The sequence below is a fragment of the Camellia sinensis genome, chromosome 2 (assembly GCF_055761805.1).
Source record: "Camellia sinensis isolate YWXY chromosome 2, ASM5576180v1, whole genome shotgun sequence".
Taxonomy (NCBI): Eukaryota; Viridiplantae; Streptophyta; class Magnoliopsida; order Ericales; family Theaceae; genus Camellia; species Camellia sinensis.
In genome coordinates, this window is record NC_138962.1 from 100656181 (window position 1) to 100673425 (window position 17245).

The following is a 17245-nucleotide window of genomic DNA, read 5'->3' on the forward strand; positions in this document are numbered from 1 at the left end:
AGACTGTGGATCACTATTTCTTTGAATGCCAGTATTCTCAACTGGTTTGGCGAGCTTCTTCATTAGGCTTGAATTTTTCTAGAGGAAATTCCATGTTTTTTTCTGGATTGGTTCAAACAATAGACGAAGAAGGTTTGGGATCATGAAATTATTGTCCAATCCATTGCTATACTTTGGGCCATTTTGCATCAGAGAAATAGTTATGTGTTTAAAGGCATGAATATGACACAATTACAAGCAAATCTTCTTGCTCAAGAGCTCACCTCTAACGTTACTTGAAGATCATTCCCATGTTTAGAGCAGGCTTTAATACCTTAACATCTACTGCTGATGTTTATAATAATGATGATATCTGTATGCTTGCAAATTCTCTCTCTAATGTGACAGATTACTAGGTGTAGACTTTTGTCATAGATGGTTCATAGCGGGCAGCTGATCAAAGTGCGTGTCATGTGTTTGTTTCAATGTAGACTTTTGCAAATTCTCTCCCATCATCTATAATGCCCATTGATGGTCATCTCTCACCTACGTATGACAACACTCGCGTATATATAAAGGGTGACTAGAGCAGCGCCACCTCAATCGTAGTTGTCAATGTGATCAATGTCCACCATCGTTGCCAAATAGTGGAGACGTATCTTGTTCAGAGTCAACTCCGCATAGTAACCGATGGGGTTCGAGGAACCCGTCAAACTATCAAAAGTTTTTAAAAAAAACATTAGTTATCTTATCAATATTTTGTTTAATATAAATTACTCTCATCAAAAAGTTAAGAGACTCCATCAAATACAAATCCACAATCTATTGTTTTGAGAATTTTAAATCACTCTATTTGATTAACAATTATTAAAAATAGTTTTTGAATTTTTATTTTTTATTTTTAGTGAACTTTTTAAATATTTATGTAATTATTTTACTTTGTAGATTCACTTAATCTAGATACTTAGACACATTTCAAAAGTAAAATATTTATGAAAAATATTTTAAAAATTCACTTACATAAAAAAAAAATTAAAAATCAGTATATATATATATATATATTGTATTTGTTCAATTTTTTTTAAAAAATTACAAATATTTTACTTTTTAGATGTATATAGGTTAGGTACGTCTAAAAAGAAAAAAAAAATAGAAAAAATAAAAAAAACTCGAGCTGTTGTTGAAAATTCAAAATCACTCAAAACCAAACAAAGTAAATGTTGTTTAGTTTAATTTTTTTTAATAGAATTTACGGAACTTCAAGCTTTTGGACTGACCCATCTATAAGCTAGTGCAAATTTATTAAAATTGCCATTTTGAAATGCAACAAGAAAAAATCAGCTATATATGTATAAATAAATCAATTAAACACTGCAAAATATACACACCTCATTGAACCAAGGACACTATTGACCCTTCTACCTTTGCTTGTCCTCCAATTTCATCACTGGAAAAAGTAACACTTAGTCAATATAATAGATCCAAGGCTAATCAAAACCAAAACTCATTCAAGGGGTCACTCCAAAACTCATACCCCTTCATATCTGCAATATATACTCAGATCTGGATTATTAACTTCATAACTGCATATATATATACATATTCAAATCACAAATTTCATTCAAAATTTTGAGTGAAGAGAGAAGATCAAAGTGAGCAAGCAGGCATTGAAGATAATACAAATAAACATAAACACTACTATAATACAAAAGAATAACACTTACCAAAAATGGAAGCCAAAAGAACACTACTATAATTTGAAGTTTGATTTTGCACCTAATAGGAAATTCAGGTGCCTACACTATACAAATAATAGTGACTAATTAATCACAAACAGATACATAACCACTCAAAGAAGTAACAAAAAATTTCATCAATAATACAATATCAACTACTTACCTAACAAACAAAAATCCAACTATAAGCATTTTCTGATATGAAAATGAAGTCATTAATTAACCTACAAAAATCCTAAAAGTAGAGAAAGATTGCACTTGCAATTTTAGTGAAACTAATAGAATTTTAACAGAACACTACTTACCTCTAATGTTCAAATTTGATTTTCAAATTTCATGTTTGGTTTGATTTTCAAATTATACTAAAACAGGGAAATCACAAAATAAAAGCAGATGATGGTAAATTCAAAATATATCACCTTATCTTTGTACAAAACAAGCAATTATAAATCAGAATAAAGCATACAAAAGCGTTGCCATATCCTTTTTTTTCTTGTAGTGAATTTAACTGTACAACAATTGATTACTCATTTCCAACTTGCAAGTACAGTAACTGATCATGATCATGAGTTTTTTTTCTCCTCCTAGTCCTTGGTGAGAAACAACTTCAAGATGACAATAATAGATAAGACAAAATACACATCATCTTCTTCAAAAATATTTGTAGTTAACCTGCTTTTCCTAAATATTCACTACATCAAATGTTAACTTAGACCAGCCGATGATATGATTCCTATGGCCCTGATTACCCTAATAGGGAAAAATATCAAGTACAGGGCAATGAGGCCCACTCCAAGCCTCCTGGTAGGACGCATATCATTCCTTGGTAAAACAACAAGTGCCCAGATAGGTCCTGAGATGAGAAATCTCATAGTATAGAAGAGGCTTCTGTCTTGTGGAACAATGTACCAGCCAGGTTTCTCTGATCAGGCTCCAAGCAACATTGAGATCCCCAAACCAAGTGTGTTGAACATCAGACTTGCATAGCATCTAGACAAGGCTATCTACATACCATCCCCACCATTCATTGCCAATGAAACATTTGACACTAAATCACCCATCGAGTTGCCCTATGCCAATACAGTTAATCCAAGGATTGATGGATTAACCCCTAGAATTACACCCAATCCTACCAACAGAGCAACAAACTCATTTGCAATCATGTAGAACCAAACACTACTCATCAAAAATCCACCCAAAACCAATGGAAGTAAAAACTTCTAAGGTGGGCGGTGTGATCTAGCGTACCGAAATGCAAGAAAACTGAGTGCACAACCAATGGAAACACTAAGCATATAAGCAACCTTTCTGCTTTTAGAACCTAGAGTCTTGAGTCCTCCAGAGAAATACCAAAAGAATGGGAGCAAGTGAAGCACTGCCTACAACGTAGAGACCTTTGACTAAGATTCCTCCTCAACTAGAGGAATTGTCAACCGGCGTGGCACTTTTAAAGGCAACTCCGTTATCGAACTTAGTTTAGAACATGAGAATGACGAGTGCTCAGTTTCTATGCCATCATCAATCCAACCCCACACAAGCCTTTCATTGTCAGAGACCTTAGCTGACTGATTTGAATATATTGCGACATTTGACACCCACATCTACTGAGGCAATGCATTAAGGGACACGATTGTATCACTTTCTATGTCCATGTCAAGCAACGTACTATAGATAGAGTCATCCTCTTGGTTCCCTTGAGAGAATGCACTTCCTTTGACAAGAAACAACAATGTAACAACAACCAATTTCAACCTCCGAGCATGTTTCCTCAAAATCTCATTCGCAGCAACAACAAATGCATAAACTGCATAAATCAAGACAAATGTGATGGTTCCCCCCACAATCACCTTACCAACATACAAAACCAATGAAAGTGATACAAGAGTAACGAGCTGCACGTGAAATATGTGGCATGGGATACACTTCTCACATTGCTCTGACTTGGATCTCCATATAAGTGCAATTACTTTAAGTTATTCACACTATAATGTATTTTCTTCTATATATTATGTTGTGGGTGTAAATATTTAAATAAGTTACCCTTGTATGTGATTTAAAACAAGTTTGCTTGAATTAGGTTGTACTAACTGCTTATAATCTAAAATAAATTCTAATACTAATCATGTTAGCCGTGTCATGTTCGGATTGACACGACCTCAAGTAGGTTAGGTCAATGTTATGATATTTGACACGTTTAATTAAATGGATCATTTTAGTGTATCATGTTAGTGTTGGGTGTTTTAGACATGAACCCGCGATAACACGACATGACATGACATGATTGCTACCCCAACTTGGGATGAGGATATTCTTAGAGTGCGTTTGGATCAAGGATTTTTGGGAGACTTGTGGAAGGAAAGAAAAAAAATAAGGGAAAAAATGTATGAAATAGAAGCTAAATTTTTTCCCTTCCCTATCTGTTTTTCTCCCCATCCACATAATCTTAGAATTCTTAATTTAAACACAACCTTAAAGTTTCAAAGTGAAACACTGGAAATAGCAATCTTGATGAGCTGCAATACATGAGTTCAATGGTTGCCTTGTTGAACTACATACGGAAGACCTTAATGCCAAAGGGTTTTGATTTACTTGGACTAAAAAACAAGAAAAAAGAAAAAAAACCAGCAAGTTAACGAGGATACTAGTTAATAATACCTAGTGCGTTAAAGTTTTTAAATATCATTGTCCTAATGTTTCCCGTCGTTACTTTAAATGCCCGAAATTAAATTGAGAAAACTTATCAAATTCATGAATTTTTGGATGAAGCATGATATATCAAGAAGATTTTTCAAAATTCAACAAGTATTAGATTCTCTGAGTGTTGAGAATGAATATTAAAATTAAAAGACTCGACTCGGGAAATTGAACAAAAAACACTACTCTAACTTTAACTTTAGTTTGAGAGTCATTAGAACCAAAGAGAAACTAAATTAGATCCATGTGTTTTAACTCTCCATATAGCCATAGGAAAACAAGAGGCACTTCAACATTATATTAATCCGTATGTTGCAAAAGAATCATCCCACAACTACAATGCCAAAATAAAATTAAAGTTGATAGCCATAGACTGAGGAATAATATTATCAGCCATTATGACAATAATGGGAAGAAATTAGAAGAGATAAATGAGATTAAGGCTTTGAATACACACACACACACACATATATATATTATGTATGTCCACGTATACATATTTCGTCTTTTTCCTTTAGACAATTTTATACCTCATTCAATAGGAATTTTTTTTATTTTTTATTTTTTTGGGGAGGGGGGGGGGCAGGTAGGTATTATGTTCCAAGTGCCAAACTAGCATTTTGCCTCAGAACATCAACTAAATTGAATACAGGATCAGAACTTTGTTCAAGTAATTGTGCTTCTACATCATTTATATGAGCAAGTAACAAAACATACTTGTCTCTCAAGAATGCTCTTGAAAAGTGAATACCATGTGAACACTGAGGCCATTGTGGCAAAGACTAAAAGAAAGTCAAATTCTAATAAATCAGCTACCTAAGCAGAGCTACAAATGAAGATGTGTCAAGAGACTTAAAAAGGGCCAAGAACTGCATTGATCCACAAATTGTGTTGGGTGTGGAAGTGAATGACTACAATGCTAACATTGTCAATCACATTGTAAGCTTACTCAAACCACCAAAAACATCTCTAATTTGCCGCTAATGTACAAGTTAGCAGTCATCAAATTGAATTACTTTGCACATACTCAAGTTTCATTGAAAAGGAAGGATATTCAAATAGATTTTCCATCCAAACATTTTCACTGCCCATTAAAAACTCATTCCTTTTTAGGTGGCTACGATCTGCTGCTTACCATCTGAAGAACTGACCCGTGTTTCTCTTCTTTGCAAATCCATCTCCCAATAATATGTTGATTAAGAGAAAAAAAAGAAGGCCACTTTTAGTAAAGTGCCAAACAGTATGTCATTAGCAAGCCTTGGGCAAAAAGGGATTTTACATATCAACTCAGCTTCAAAATCCAAAAAACACCATGTGATGAGAGCTTCATTCCATTCCTGACACCAGTGCTTTCATCAATAAGGGAGAAAACTTTACATCAGCGTGGAATCCGTCAAACTTTCCAAATCATCACACACCAGACATTCAAATCCCTTCAAACCCTTTCTTGGAGATTGCACACAAAATCTATTGCCTTGATGACGAGGGAATTGTTAGATGTGCATGGGTATTTCTGCCTGCACTAGCATTTTTTTGTTTTTTTAAGTTTTCCCATGACAAACCTCCATATTGTTGTGCAGAGCCTCAAGCATCCTCAACAGCTACCTGCAATGTAAGGAAACAAAACCATAAGTTGATAAGAGGTTCAAAGTAATATACATGAACACAATTGTAGTAGAGATGAGAAGCCAAGCGAATTTGCTTAATAACAAATAAATTGAAATTAGCAACCAAACTCAAGCTCACTTAAAGGAAAAAGGACCAAACTTCATCATTTTATTAACTATTATTGTAAAGTCTTAGCTACTCTATTAACTATGGATTGCCCACATGGATTTTGGCCAGACAAGGTGGCTTCCTAACTGTCTAATGTAAAATAGCATGCAAGGAGAAAGGCTCAAAAACACAAAGTGATTTTTGCAAGGTCTGGAAATTTAAATGATCAAAAGTCTTGCCTAGGAGTGTGCTGGAGGGAGGTTTTTTCAATCATGGAAAGGACTTCTTCTCAATTATCTCCTTTTTTGATTTTTTTTTTCCTGTCTCTTATTCCTTTATTACCTACGAGAGTTTTCTACATTATCCAAAGTACTTATCATGCAAATTTCTGGCATACCTTGAGAAGAGGCACAAAGACTTACAGTGCAGTTTAGATGATGAGCGTGCATACATCCTAAAGTTTGTTTCCACAACAACAAAGCACTGAGAACAAAAAGGTAATGACAATAGTCAGTACATTTTTCTATTTAAATTTTCAACAAAACATTGAAAAAATACTGAAAAGCACAGTTTTACAAGCTACAACTGCAGGTTTTAACAGACTGAGGAAGTTGTCCTCTTTAGGGTTAAAAATATTCTCGACGCTCATGGAGGTGTATTTGTATTTGGTGGAGTAGGCGAACGTACTCATGAAGCAGATGAAAAACAATATCAGCATTCCAAGTGAAATGGAACCACTCATTAGCTCTCGTCTTGGCAATTTCAAAAAAGAACAAATAACTTGAACTAATACAAATTGCTGAACCATTTATTTTGTAGCCATTGGAAACATTATGAAGCTAGCTAATAAATCATATGTCACATTTCCATTGTTGATGTAATAGATTAATTTTCCCAAAATATATTCCATGCTGCCATGGATATGATACATTATGCGGTCTCTGGCACTGCTATATGTTCTGCATAAATGCGACACACCAAATTTTCGTGTCCCAACTAAGTCCAAAAAATTGTAAAAGTGGAATACATAATTCTAACTCTATTGAAATTAAACTAGAAGCCATGGTATGGACTACAAATAGATAACATAATGAAATTAAAGACAAAGGAAATTTTGTCTGCCAATTACCTGGAATTGAAGCAGCAGTACAGGAAAAATGAAAGATCAAGAGAAAAGGCAGTGTCTAGCTCAGATTGTGAATGAAGAACCTGGAAAAAAAATATTTTGCGTGAGTTGGTGACAAGGATGAATTAGAGAACTAATGTATTCCCAAAGTAAAAGTGAACCATCACAACCTACAGAGTAGATTTTGATTGTCATCCATAGGTGAGCATGGAAGACCATGAACATAGTGACTAAGATTTTGGATGATTGATAAGCTCCACATCTTTAGAGATTGTCACTTATACGGTTTGGGAGAGAAGCATTGTTGTCTTTTAAGGATAATAAAATTCTTTAATCTGCCAGCTATTCATTCTAAGCAAGACCCTAAAATTTAAAACTCAAAATTTATGCATAAGCTTATCATCAGTAAATTTCAAATTTACTAAAGCTAGAACCTGAAACAACTCGAAATTATAATGATTGTAACAATAGAAGAATTATGTTTGAGTGAGTTACTGTCGTGAAGAGTATCAAAAAGTGATGCTATACTTTTCAATAGACTTCAAAAAACCAGATTTATAAAGTTCAAAGCTTGTACATCATTTTTTTTTTTTCAGAATGAGATGGAATGCATGTTAAATACACAATAGTAAAATAAAGATTCTCTTATGGTCCTAACAAAAATGCAAACTCGAAATATGACTGAAACATGGTGCAGAAGTAAAATTTTTGCTTCCATTCAGGTACTTGTAGAACAAAAGTGCAAGGATTCTATTGTTTACTTAAACATGGATGAATTAATGTGGGAACACGTAGAATTTTAGAAAAATGGCAGTTGATTATGCATGAATTGAGCTCAGGGTGAGTAAAAACTGCGGAACAAACTTGATACATAAACTTGAAACCAAACAATCATCAATAGCCACCCCTTTGACAGAATATTTGCTAAACCTAGAAAAAATTCATCTCTTATGCTTTGTTTGTTTTGGCCGAAAATGCTTTTTCAAAAAATGCTTGTCACATTTTTGGCGGTTAGTATGATAGAAAATGAAAGTTAAATGGAAAATGTTTTCAATGGTCAATAAAAAATAAGCCTTTTGAGTGAAAAATGCTTTATGGAAAAATGTTTTCTATGGAAAAATGTTTGTCACATTTTTTCCCGGAATGTAAAACATTTTTTGGTCTAAAGTCTTGCCAACACTACCACACTACCACCACCACCACCATTGTTGCCGCCACCCCCCCCACTCCAACTAATGCCACCGCTAATGCAACCACTAGTACATTAGTTTCAAGTTGCAATCAAACATAGGAGATCATTTTGTAGAGAAAACATTTTATAGAAAAATAGGTTGCGTTTGGTTTACTTTTGGAATTGTGATTCTAATCAAAAAATTTCAAAACTCATAACTAAACACACAACTCAAAACTCAATTCAAAAACTATTTTTAAAATTCATAACACACAATTCAAACCTCTTTTCAAAAGTCATAACCAAACTCTTTTCCAAACGAACAGGGCACTTTTTCCATCAGCACCTATGAATAATACAAGATAAAATAACAAATGAGAATGAAAATTAAGAGAAAAGGAAATATTTGAAAGGAAAAAACAAAGAATGAATTGAAAAATAGAGCAGTGTGTTTAATAATAATTAATTAGTAATGTATTGGTAATTTCAACATTCACAACAAACTAAAACTCTCTTACGATCCAAAAGAAGTAGATAGTAAACTCTGAGTTGTGATAAAATCTGAGATGATATTGGTAATGAGAAAATAAATAAATAAAAATGGTATGACAGATGTTGTGTTTGTTTGTTTGTACCTTGCAGTTGGCCTATGATCTAGTAGAATAAATAATCGACTATTTTTTAAAGAGCCTATGATCTAGTAGAATAAATATATCTAAAGCTAAGACTCTCATTCCAAACAATTTTTAATATTTCATGTTTTGGAGTTTGTCGGAAGATTTTTGGAGTGGCAAAGTAGCGAGGATTTCTCGCTAGTGTCTGCTAAGATACTTTAGTCTTTGGTCAACCCCATCCGAAAAAGAACCCGATTTTATCAAAGATTAGAGAACTATTTGTTACTATTAGATGAACTTCCCCTTATGTTTTCTTCTTATTGTTTTCCATATCGCCCACTTCATGACAAGTCTAAACAAATCAACAAGTAAATTTAAACAAACAAACACAAAAACTCTATACGGTATGCCAATTTCTAATAGTTTCCTATATTTTTTTGAATATTTGCCTTGGATTTGAATTCTAAATAATACTCCAAGTAGGGTAGATGGCTTCTCAACTCCCCTTTAATAAAGGAAGCCTAAATCACTCCAACTACTAGACAGATTGCCCACATGGATTTTGACAAGATTACGTGTGGCTTTGTAATTGTCAAATGTAATCCAGCATGCAAGCAGGATGGTTTAAAAATACAACTTGATACTAAAAAAGAAAAAAATCCCTTCTTGCATGGCAATGAAGTCTTAATGATCAAAAGTCTTACATGACGATGTGCAATAGGGAGGTGTTTACAATTGTAGTCTCAGGAAAGGACTTTATTCTCAATTTTCTTCATATATCTCTTGCTCCTTTATTACTTATGAGAGCTTTCGCCATGACTGGACAATAGTATATGAATATATTCTGAAAAGAAATTTATAAAAAAAAAAAAAAACTCATGACAATTCTAAAACTCAAAAAATACCGACCCATTGCATTCAAAATTGTAGCTCTCCCCAAAGCCAAGAAGCATTGAGTTAAATCAAAGCAGCCAAAGTCTTTTATCAAGCATAATTTTGGCATACCTTGAAAAGAGGCACAAAATCTCGCAATGCAGCTTAGACAATAAGTATGAATACATCCTAAAGTTTGTTTCCACAACAACAAAGCCCTGGAGAGCAAAAGGGTGACAACAACAATAGTTAGTGGGATTCACTATTTAAACTGTCCACATAGGCTGCGTTTGGTTTAGTTTTGAAAATAATTTTGAAACACAAGATTGAAAAGAGTTTTCAAAATTTGAAAATTTATTTGGTTGAATATTTTGAAATTAGTTTTGTAGGTTTGTAGTTTGGAATGATTTGAAATTTTTTTGTAGTTGCATAGATGGATGTGAGAGAAAAAGTGATTGATTGATGTGTAGGATGTGAGAGAATGAGAGAAGAGATAGAAAAAGTGATTGAAAATCATTCTGAGAAAATTGTAAACCCAACAAATTTTGGGTTTTGAGCTCTCAAAAATTGTTTTCAAAACAAACCAAACAAGTCATATTTTCTATATTGTTTTCACAGAAAACTGAGAAAATATAGAAAAATACACTTTTACAAGTTGAACAACGAAAAGAGCATAGTATTCAAAGTCACAACTACATGTCTGTAAGTAGAGTCAGGGTAAAAATAAAATAAAAATGAGAATGAAATTCATCCATGCAGCAGAGGTATATAGATAAAAAAGGAAAAGGAAATATTTGAAAGAAAAATAAAAGAAATGAACGTAAAAACATTGTTGTGTGTTGATACAGGTGAAAAATAGAAGCTATAAATCAGAATTATTAGAGCTGATGTGGAGATGTAGTTGAAGACACAAAATGATCAATTTGAGTTGATCAAACCATAGTGCAGGACACTCTTAATTTGGTGATGTTTCTTACTAAGTATGACGCACGGGTACGAGCACGAATATTGGTACTCGTACAATACGTGTATGTTGATATGGTAAAATCCAAAGAAAGTAGGGTACAGGTGCGGCTTGGTACACTTGTAAAAAAAATATTTATTTTAAATTTAGAGTAATGTAGAAATTAATTAAATGATTTAATTTGTTAAAATCCAACATATAATTAACATTTAATGCAAAAAATAAACGTATAAATCAAAATTAAATGTCAATATATTAAATAATTTACAAACAATAGTTTAATTTTAAAATCATACCAACCATAAAGCAAAAAATAAAAAAAGAATTCTAGTGAAATGAGTTTTATCTATGTAGTAAAAGAATATATTATTTCAACTAAGGTACGGTAGGGCTTGGGTATATATTAGGTACGCTTGGGTATGTCAAAAATTAAGAAGAAAAATTTTAGGTACATGTTTTGTGTACCTGGTACGTATGCAGAAGCATCATGCGAGATACTATATGCCAGTAAATACTTGGTACAGGTACGACATGCTTTTCAAAATACCTATGCTTCATAGCTTACTAAGAAACGCAATTCCACGCTTTCAAATAAGAAACCAACAAGAAACTCGCTCATTTCTAGGAATAAACTCCCTTACAAGTGAGATTGAATCTCTCAAGCATACAAATCTTAAAGAAATAAAAAAAAAAACAACTCAAACTTATTATCGTACTTTCTATTTACATAATATTTATTTATATTTAATAAAAACAATTTGTAGTTGATATCAATCTCCAACAAAAATTCATATTTTAACAAATATATTACAACTAACTAAATAGAAAAAAATAATTTTTAGAATATAATTATATATTTAATAATTTAATATATAAAATATATACATGCTCCAATATAGGTATGATAGATTTTGTGTTTGCTTGTTTGTAAGTTGAAAAATTGTTTGATAAAAATTAAAATGTTAAACTAAAATAAATTATTTAATAGGTATAAGATCAAATTTAAAATTCAAAGTTTAAATTAAAAATTTATTATTTTTAATTCTACTTTTTTAATTTTTATATTGTGATGGTAGATGATAAAAATCTGAAATTGGTAATGAGAATACAAATAAATAAATAAAAATGGTAGGACAGATTTTGTGTTTGTTTGTTTGTACCTTGCAGGTGGCTGCTTATTCGAAATCTACATTGGGAATGTATTGGATGATGGGCCAATATTCTTTCCCCTTTTCACACTTCTGTTTCAGTATTGGATTACAATCTACGATCCACAGTGACAAAAGCGAGGGAGGGAATCCTTGTTCTGGAAAGGTCGCAAGCTCAGGGCACCTATAGATCAGTAGATGCAAAAGAGAGGGGGGCAACCCTTCCTTTGGAAAGGACGCGAGCCTAGGGCAACTCCAGATTTCAAGTCTTTCAAGAGAGGTGAGGTTTTGAAACTCCTCATAAGAGAGTCTTTCCAGATTTCGGAAGTTCCAAATGGTCAAATTGATGAGAGAGGTGGGCAGGAACATCCCTTCTTCTGGAAAGGACATCGTATCTCCCCACGGCCAATCTGGGCCATAAAGTTCGAGTGTTGTAAGAGAAGAGAGTTTGTGCAAACCCCACTCTAATGGAGATGGAGGCGGAACTGGAAGTTGACCCACGTCGTCCACTCTGAACCTCCCGATTGAAAGTGAAGTGATGTTGGTGGGGAAACTCCCTTCCTTCACAAAGTAGGAGACCATTCCTGCTCTGCAATCAACTAAACCCAGCTTCTGAAGCGAAGTGCGTTGGTTGATGTTGTTGTTCTCATCACGACCACCAAGTGACAGGGGCTCCAGATTATAACAATAGTTTATCTGCAATTCACTGAGATTCCTGAGATTATTGGCTTCAGGTAAAGATTTGAGACTCCCACAAAATCCGATACAAATATATTCAAGAGATGGACAGTCAATTTTGATCCCTTCCTCTGCAAAAAGTGACTCCAGATTTGTGCAACCCCGAATCCCAAGTTGTTTTAGTGTGGATGGTAGCCCACCTCTTGACAATAAATATGTGAGTGATGCACATTCAGAAACCTTCAACTCTTGCAGATTATTGAGTGTCATCAACTCGGGTAGGGACTCCAAAGCATGACAATATGAAACCTCAAGTTCTCTCAGCATAGATGGCAAACCTTTCATTGGAAAAGAGATCAGACTTGCACAATTGCAGATTCTAAGCACCCCAAGAGATGTGTATGTGTGCAGATCTTGTGGCAGTTTCTTCAGCATTCCACACTCTGCAATTGTTAAGCACTCGAGTCTCGCCGTCATGCAAGGCAGCCCCTTATTCCGCCACAATGTTATGAGTTCTTGGCAGTTAGTAATGTCCAATTTCTTGAGTTCCCTCAAATCTCGAGTAAACCATGTCGGTAGGAATGCCAGTTTTTCAACATGAGAAATGCTCAAAGCAGTTATTGAAGTCCAATGCTTAGACATTACATTGGCAAGTAACTCCGCATCAGTTGTGCTTGGATTGCACAGGGAGTCGAGAACTGTAACATGGCTAATATCCAAGGTGAGGGAACCAAGTTCAATCCTGTTCTTCGTCCCTAAGAGTGCTGGAAGGCTTTTGAGCATAACATTATTCATTGACAAGGATGCAAGTGATGGCTGTATGAGGCTCGAAACATCAATCAACAACTGCGGACAACCATCAATTTTGAGAGAATTGAGACAAGGAAGATCATTTGGAAATCTTCCAACAAGTTTGGGACAATTTATGATGGAAAGCTCACTGAGATGACTAAACGGCTGAACTCCCTCATTTTCAAAAGCAGACCAATCCTCCCATTCTGGCATAAACTTAAAGCTCAACCTCTCTAGAGAGGGGAAAGGTTTGGCACCACGTTGCTGCCCATAGAACTCACAACCCAGGTGCTTTATTGCACTCATTCCTTCAATGTAAAGGTCTTTAAGCAAGGGTAGTCGTCCAAGTGGTGGCAAAGATGTGCAATATTTACTTCCTTTTAATCGCATGAACACCATTTTAGAGTATGAAACATCTCCAACCCAGTTTGGAAATTTTGTACTGCCATACCCAATGATGGTGAGTCGTTCCAACAATTTGAAAGGTCTCATCTCGTCAAGCACATTCCTCTCAACTATGTCATTCTGCGAATGGTGAGATTCATCCCATTCTAGCGATAACTCTTTTAACTCCTCCTTAGACATAAAATTGGCATCCCTTGCATCCTTAACACCACTGACATTCTCCAGTCTTGATATGTGTATTGTCCCTCGAATGTTCGATAGGTTTTTCAACTCTCCTATTTTACGCCCACAATCTTTACCTACCATAAAATTTGACAATGTTTGGAGACTAGTTAATTTACCTATATGTGGCGACATCTCTTCTGATGATGGAATATTCACGCCAGTCATGTCAAAATGGCGCAAGTTCACTAGCCTCCCTATGTTTAGGGGCAACTTCTGAAGTCAAGAACAAAATTTCAAAAACAAGACTTGTAAATTGTAGAGAGTTACCACTGTGTCAGGCAACCTTGTAATCCCAGAACAGGATACATCAAGGTACCGCAAGTGCTTTAGATCTCCAATGAAATCTGGTAGTTCATCCATGCCATTACAATGTAAACGCAACTCACGTAAGCATTTTAACTTTGGCAACAAATCATGAAACAAGTACCTCGATGCATGTACACTCGGTGGAAAAAACTGTAAGAATGTTTGTAAGCATTTGGCATCATCAAAAACTTTAAATTTTTTGATTCCTTCATAATCGCTACCAACATAAGATGAATGTCGAGCTTTGTCCGAAATCTTGTTATGCCTGCCATACTCCAAATTATTCTTGAACCTAAAACATTTGTCTCCTGCAACATTTTGAGCCAAATCATTGATGAGGTCATGCATTATGAAGTTCAATTTGTTACCACTTGACGGTTGAAAAAATGATCTTGATACCAATTCGTGAAAATACTTGCGGCCTAAATCTTCCATTTGCTCTCCACCTTTTGGTTGCTCAATTAAACCTTCAGCCATCCATAGCAAGACTAATTCCTCCTCCTTGAATTCGTAGTCCATTGGGATAATTGCACAGTAAGAAAAGCACCTCTTCAAATGGGAAGGGAGATGAAGGTAGCTCAATTTCAATGCTGAGAGAATGCCACTTTCCTCATTCCATATGTTGCTATTTAGTATTTCTTTCCATTCACTCTCTGCTTGTTTACATCGTAATAAGCTGCCAAGGGCCCTAGCTGCCAAGGGCAAGCCTCCGCACCTATGCTTAACAATTTTCTTCCCAATTGATACCAATTCTGGGCATTCGATGATATTTCTATTCTCAAATGCATGATGGGCAAAGATTAACCAACAATCATCATATAATAAGTTTTTCAAATTGAGATATTCATCCATACCCATCTGCTTTACAACACCTCCTTGTCGCGTTGTCACAATGATTTTACTTCCAGGTGCTCCGGCTTCAAATGGCAATCGTAGCGAATTCCACCTATCATGTCCATAGTGCCACACATCATCCAGAACAAGCAAAAACTTTTTTTCTGCCAGTGTGTTTCTTAGTTGAACTTGAACCTCATTTAACTTGCCCAAGTCACATGGACGGTGAGTGAATGACTCAAGAATTGCCTTTGTTGTTCCCAGAATGTCGAAGTCAACAGAAACACAAACCCATGCTTTCATATTGAAATGCTTTTCCACTTTGTCGTGATCATAAATGTGCTGAACTAGTGTAGTCTTGCCGATCCCACCCATGCCTACAATAGGAATTACATCAAACTTTTTTGCAGTAGGTGCATCCCCAAGTAGCAATTCGATAATTTGCTTCATGTCTTCATCTCTGCCATGAATATGAGGCTCCTTCAAACATGTAGTTTGTGATCTCTGCCATAGATCTGTAGGCATCGTCCCATCAACTCTTTTATCTAAACCAAGATCTTTTCCTTTTGTAGCAACTTCTTGTAATTGACTAGTAATCTCATTTAGCTTAGACCCATTTTTTAAATTGAATGGAACAATAGAAGAGAGGCGTGGAAACTTAGCTGGTCTTCTTCCCATCGTCGTCTCCTCCGCCATTAGCTTCCTTTCGAGAGCTTCAGTGGCAAAATCATCCAATAAGTCATCTGCATCGTAAGCCAAAGGTTGAACCTCTTCTAGCCACTTTTTGATATCCTTGTCGTAGACTTGTTTGTTCTCTGCATCAGCCAACAGAGTCTCTAAATCCTCTAATGCCTTCTTCAGATTCTGGATGCCAGTGCCAACGTCCGCTGTGCTCACTAAGTTGATTAAATAAGAGGACAATTTATCAACCGTAGCTTGCACAAACGGAGAGATAAAGATCCCAAATACGTCCATGGTGTTGGTTCTGAAAGAAGGAAAGGTAATGAAACCAAGCAAAACAAAGATTAAAAAAAAAAACAGGTCGAACAACTTCTGCAAATTTTAAACAACTTTGGTATGTAGGTGAAGGATAAGAAAGGTAAGAAAGGAAGCAACACAGAAATGGAAAAACAAGCTGAAAGAATAACTTTGGTTGGTAAAGGTTGTAAACTCAATACAAACAAAGCACTGCATACATCAAAAACATGGTCAATACTCAATACAAGTAGACCCCAAAATATGTTGATGAGAAGAAAAAAAAAGATGAATATGTTGAAGCAATTAATTATAGAGTAATTTAATAAAATAAAAGGAGAAGAAAAGAAAGGAATTAGAATGAAGGGCATTTACACACGAGTCTTAATTTATGAATTTATATTCTACTAAGTCATAATTAAGATGTTTTGGACCTTCAAATCCTATTAAATTTTTAATAATTAGAATTACCCTTCAAATAATGATTGTTCATCATTTATGATTATCTATAAAAAAATATGATGATTTGACATTTATTTTGATTTTTAAAACTTTAAAACATCAACTTTCAAACTGAAAAAAGTAAAAAAAAAAAAAAAAAATTATGTGAATTTTTTGAAAACGCTTTTAAGAAAATTTTACTTTATTATTTTCTTTATTTTTTTGTTTTTACTGAATTTTTTAAATATTTTAAGCAATTTTTTTTAAAAATTTTTAGACAAACTTAATATAAATATACTTAAATAGTATAATTTTTGTGAATTTTTTTTTCAAAAAAAATCACTAAATACCAAAAATACAAAAAAAAAAAACACAAAAATTTAGTATATTTTTTGTATTTTTTGTGTATTTATTAATTTTTTAAAATATATTTTTACAAATGTTTTACTTTTTAGATACATCTAAGTAAGATACATCTAAAAAAATATAAAAAATGCTTAAAATTTTAAAAATATTCACTAAAAACAAAAAATCATGAAAAATAAAAAACTTAATTTTTAAACAACTT

The 17245-nt window shown here is 34.1% G+C and overlaps 1 protein-coding gene and 1 pseudogene across 24 annotated transcripts; both read right to left on the bottom strand.

Annotated features, from left to right (window-relative positions):
* Positions 1-578: 578 nt before the first annotated feature.
* Positions 579-3668, bottom strand: LOC145816225 (cation/calcium exchanger 4-like; annotated as a pseudogene).
* A 1359-nt stretch (positions 3669-5027) lies between these two features.
* Positions 5028-16486, bottom strand: LOC145820229 (putative disease resistance RPP13-like protein 1). Of its 24 annotated transcripts, none has more exons than XM_082915280.1 (7): positions 12034-16486; positions 10042-10127; positions 9770-9880; positions 8706-8768; positions 7255-7334; positions 6523-6608; positions 5028-6014 (listed from the first exon to the last, which is right to left on the bottom strand). In XM_082915280.1, exon 1 carries the CDS (start codon positions 16234-16236, stop codon positions 14341-14343), a length of 1896 nt encoding a protein of 631 aa, XP_082771406.1. In that variant the 5' UTR covers positions 16237-16486; the 3' UTR covers positions 5028-6014; positions 6523-6608; positions 7255-7334; positions 8706-8768; positions 9770-9880; positions 10042-10127; positions 12034-14340. The 24 variants fall into 24 exon arrangements, 23 of the variants coding, with proteins under 23 accessions (XP_082771406.1, XP_082771392.1, XP_082771396.1 ...); XM_082915266.1 differs by having other exon boundaries at positions 12034-16467; XM_082915270.1 differs by having other exon boundaries at positions 7426-8768; positions 12034-16467.
* Between the last annotated feature and the right edge of the window lie 759 nt (positions 16487-17245).

Bases quoted from the DNA above. Each gene is read 5' to 3' on its own strand.
- LOC145820229 (XM_082915279.1), bottom strand. From the start codon at position 14,286: ATGACTGGCGTGAATATTCCATCATCAGAAGAGATGTCGCCACATATA.